Source organism: Balaenoptera acutorostrata, chromosome 7 (assembly GCF_949987535.1).
Source record: "Balaenoptera acutorostrata chromosome 7, mBalAcu1.1, whole genome shotgun sequence".
Classification (NCBI taxonomy): Eukaryota; Metazoa; Chordata; class Mammalia; order Artiodactyla; family Balaenopteridae; genus Balaenoptera; species Balaenoptera acutorostrata.
This window is the reverse complement of record NC_080070.1, coordinates 11,674,870-11,679,285: the sequence shown is the minus strand read 5'-3', so window position 1 is coordinate 11,679,285 and position 4,416 is coordinate 11,674,870. Positions and strand designations below refer to the sequence as shown.

The following is a 4,416-nucleotide window of genomic DNA, read 5'->3' as shown; positions in this document are numbered from 1 at the left end:
CTCAGCTCAAGAATAGGTTTAGTTATTTTTCACAGAAGAGTACGGTGTAGGGTATGTAGTCTTGCCAGAAACTGAAATCTAAATCTTAATGTTTGTAAGCTACATCCTTCAAATTTGGACAATTGATTTTTAACTCCCCATTTCACAATTGGGGAAAATTGTCTTCTTGATTTCCCACAATCCTCCTCCTAAAACATCTGATTTTTGTTGGTTTTGGTAATACTCTTTTAACATTATCAAGATTTGTGCTATTTACATTCTGTTTAGCCATCATCATTCCTGCAATTTTGACTGTTCTTCCTCAATAAAATGAGTTTAATGCTGCATGATAGTCCTGTTATCACAATTCATACATATATCTGTAATATACAATTGACTGAAAAAGAATTTTTTTCAGAATATCTCTTAAGGGTATATTTTATGAGTTTTGCATGCATCAGAATTACATATATATTTATGTGTGTGTATATGGATATAAATATATATAATGACTATATTACTGTGATAATATATAGTCATTGTATATATTACTATTTATATATAATATATATAAATATTACTATAATTACTAAAAGCATTATAGTAATGACTACCCCACCCCAGCTCCTGGAGCTTCTGCCTGCTGAGCTGTGGCAGGGGTTCTCTCTCTCTCAGCAGTTTTCTCATCATCATTTCCCAATGTGGTTAAGTGGTGGTTCTTCACATTTGCCCAACTCTATTGTTTGAGAGGAATCCATAGGTGTGAGAGACATCATATGCAGGCATTTCCTCTGGAGATGGCTCTGATATGGTCAAAAGAACAAAAGGACCTTACGTTACCTAACAGATAACGATATTGATAGGGTAACCTCTGATACTGGATAATGGAATTCTAGTAAGTTATAGTAAACTCCTTCCCTTGCTGAAGAGGTAAGTTTTACAATATAGTTATTTCTTACTGAAACTTTCCCAGGATGTCATCTAATATGGAAATTATTAGACTCGGGATTACTGTGTTGATAGAAATATTTGTCCTACCACAAAAGAGGATAGAATGAGTGCCAATTCCACTGACTAGAGTTGAAGAAATAACTTAAAGCTCCCTAGCTCAGTTATGGGACTGCCTGGGTAGAGAATCGCATATATTGGTCACTCAGACCTCTGTTTCCTGAGCTGCTATTATTTTATTGACATTATTGGAAGGAGAAATTTTATTAAGGCTATCTTACAATAGATAGGTAGACAGAAGGTAGGTAGGTAGGCAGGTAGGTAGATAAAAATAGATAGGTAGATAGATTTGACTGAGAGCTTCCATGTCCTGAAATTTAGTATAAGAAAATAATAAAATATACACAAAAATATATGTATAAAATATAATCACTGTGGCATTATATTGCACACAACCTAGTTAGAAGGCAATATGTTACATAAAATATTCATATGCAACAAAATAGTGTGTATATGTTTAAAGAATGTTGAAAAGAAATTTGACATGGAAGAGGTACATGCTATTATGCTAAATGAAAGAAAAAGATAAACAATACAGTTCATATAATTTTAATTATATATTAAAATATATGTACAGTGAATAATGGAAAAATATATATACAAATTATTAACAATGATCACCTTTGCTGTATGTTTCACATGAGTATTATCTCTTACCATTTTATCAAATTTCACGTTTTTCTAAGATACTTAAGAAAACTTGATGTCAAAATCTCATGAGGTAGATGCCACTTTATTCATACACTGAACCAGACTATTGAAACTTTAATCTGTAAGCCTACAATTTCTGAGAGCCTATAATTTTCTAAATACAAAGAGAAACAAAAAAATGTAAACAAGATAATTAATAAGATTTTGGGATTCTAAGTCTACTTTTGCCAAAAAAGTACTGTGTGATACAGAAATCATTTTCTTTAATAGTAATGTTAATTTAGTAAAATTGATTTAGTTCTCCAAAAGAATTCAGTAAAGATGTATTAGGATTAAATAAGTAAAGGTAAGAATCCATTATCCCTTAACAATTTATAAACTGTCCCAAATTATATGTTTCCCTAGTAAATGTGGATATCAGAAATTTGCCAACAATCATGATAAAAAATTATTTAACACCCAATAATAACAAATAGTGCTTTGAAAATTTGTATCTTCAATAAAAGGAGACATTTTTAGTGAAATAACTGATTCCAAGCCGAAGTGAGAAATCTGCAAGATGAGTATAAGATAATTTGTTAAGCCAGAAGGAAGAAAGTATACACTTAAAAATTATGGATTAATAACTTTATAAGGAAAATAACTTGGAAACACCACCTTAACCAATGATCCACATGAACATCACCAATACTGGGGCGAATTAACATTATCTATGTATTAATGGAAGACATTAAGAAGGACACATTTATTTTTTCCTGACAAAAATTTTAATCTGAACTAAAACATGGATGATCAATGGCAAATATCAGTTAAGAGACATTATACAAAACAAGAGCTCATACTCTTTAAAAATATCAGTGTCAAGGAAATAAAGGCTAACTATTTAAGATTAGAGGAGGTGAGTAGTATATGTGATACTGGATTTGAATCTTAGACTACATGAGCAGAATATGCTGTATTTAGAATAGTGAATCATGTTAATGTTACATCTGCTGATTTTGGTAATTATACTGAGAATAGATTAGTGAATATTCATGTTATTGAAAAAAATCAAGAGTTTAGGAATAAAGTATCAGTATGTGCATAAGGTTTCACTTTAGTATTATGTGGTCTATAGAAAATTGATACTACATGCATACAGAGAAAATAAATGATAAGGAAAACATGAAAAAAAACCAGTATGGTAAAATCTATATACTAGTATTGTTTATAATTCCTGATAGTTATCTAAAATTTGAATTACTTCACAATAAAAAGTAAGAAAACAAAAGGTAAAGAAACTTTGGAGAATAAAAACTAAGTGAAGTAGGGACAAGCACACAAGCTTCCTCTGAATTCACTTCAGATAAGTAACTCTGGTTTTCATTGCTATCCAGATCTGACCTTTCCATCACACTTCAGTCCTTTACAGACTGTCATTAGGAATGGAAGGCAACCAATCATGGGTTACAGAATTCATCCTGGTGGGATTCCCCCTCAGTGAAGAGATGGAATTTCTCCTCTTTGGTATCTTCTCCCTGTTATATACCATCAACCTGCTGGCAAATGGCATGATCTTGGGACTCATTTGCCTAGACCCCAGACTGCACTCCCCCATGTACTACTTCCTTTCTCATCTGGCCATTATTGACATATCCTTTCCTTCCAGCAATTTACCCAATTTGCTGGAAAACCTAGTGAAACATAAAAAAACTATCTCCTTTATCTCATGCACTATGCAGATGCTCTTCAATTTGACTTTTGGTTCTATAGAGTGCCTGATTTTGTTGGTGGTGTCCTATGACAGGTATGTGGCGATCTGCCGTCCCCTTCAGTACACTGTCATCATGAACGGGAGATCATGTGTGGTCCTGGCCATCACTTCCTGGGCATGTGGATTTTCACTGGCCCTAGTACAAGTAATTCTCCTGTTAAGATTACCCTTTTGTGGGCCCCAGGAGGTGAACCACTTCCTCTGTGATATTCGCTCTGTCCTCAGATTAGCCTGCAGTGATACTGGGATCAATGAAATGTTCCTCTTTGCTGATGGTGTGTTTATCTTAGTTGGACCCCTTTCCCTGATGCTGGTTTCCTATGTGAGCATCCTCTGGGCCATCCTGAAGATCCAGTCAAAAGAAGGCCACAAGAAAGCCTTTTCCACCTGCTCCTCCCACCTCTGTGTGGTTGGGTTCTACTTTGGCATTGCCATGATCGTTTACATGGTCCCTGACAATAGTCAACGAGAGGAGCAGCTGAAAATCCTTTTCCCGTTTTACACTCTCTTCAACCCATTGCTGAACCCCCTCGTCTACAGTCTAAGGAATGCTCAAGTGAAGGCTGCCTTCTACAGAGTATTGCAGAAAAAGAGGAGGACAACGTGAAGGAGGGTACGACTTGGTTCAGTGGACTTTTTCCCTTTAAGAGATAAGATTGCTGGTGCAAAAAACTCAAGAAAATTCCCCAGGAAGATGCATGATTTAATGATGAGCGTTACTCAAGAGTAACATCCGCAAGATGGAAGAAGAGGAATCCCTAAGCCCTCGTTCCTCCATGGAGACAAGAATATAGAGCAAATTTCCTTTGTGAAAACACCAGAAGTCAGATCATAGGTTGCAGCACTCCAGAGAAGCACAAAGCCAAGAAGAGATACAGTAAGTGTTCAGGAAAATTTATGGTATTTTACCCACCATATCTACTTCCCCTCTCTGGCACAGTGTGTCAGGATCAGGAGAAAATCCCCACTCCCAGCACTCAAGGGGGAAAAGAAGAATGGACCATGCATACTACTTTGTAGCTTTT

General features: G+C 35.1%; 1 protein-coding gene across 1 annotated transcript; it reads left to right on the top strand.

Annotated features, from left to right (window-relative positions):
* Positions 1 to 3,062: 3,062 nt before the first annotated feature.
* Positions 3,063 to 3,998, top strand: LOC102998361 (olfactory receptor 2A2-like). The gene has a single exon (XM_057550314.1). It carries the CDS (start codon positions 3,063 to 3,065, stop codon positions 3,996 to 3,998), a length of 936 nt encoding a protein of 311 aa, XP_057406297.1.
* Positions 3,999 to 4,416: the final 418 nt, after the last annotated feature.

Excerpts from the sequence above, each read along its gene's own strand:
- LOC102998361 (XM_057550314.1), top strand. The coding sequence starts at position 3,063 with ATGGAAGGCAACCAATCATGGGTTACAGAATTCATCCTGGTGGGATTC.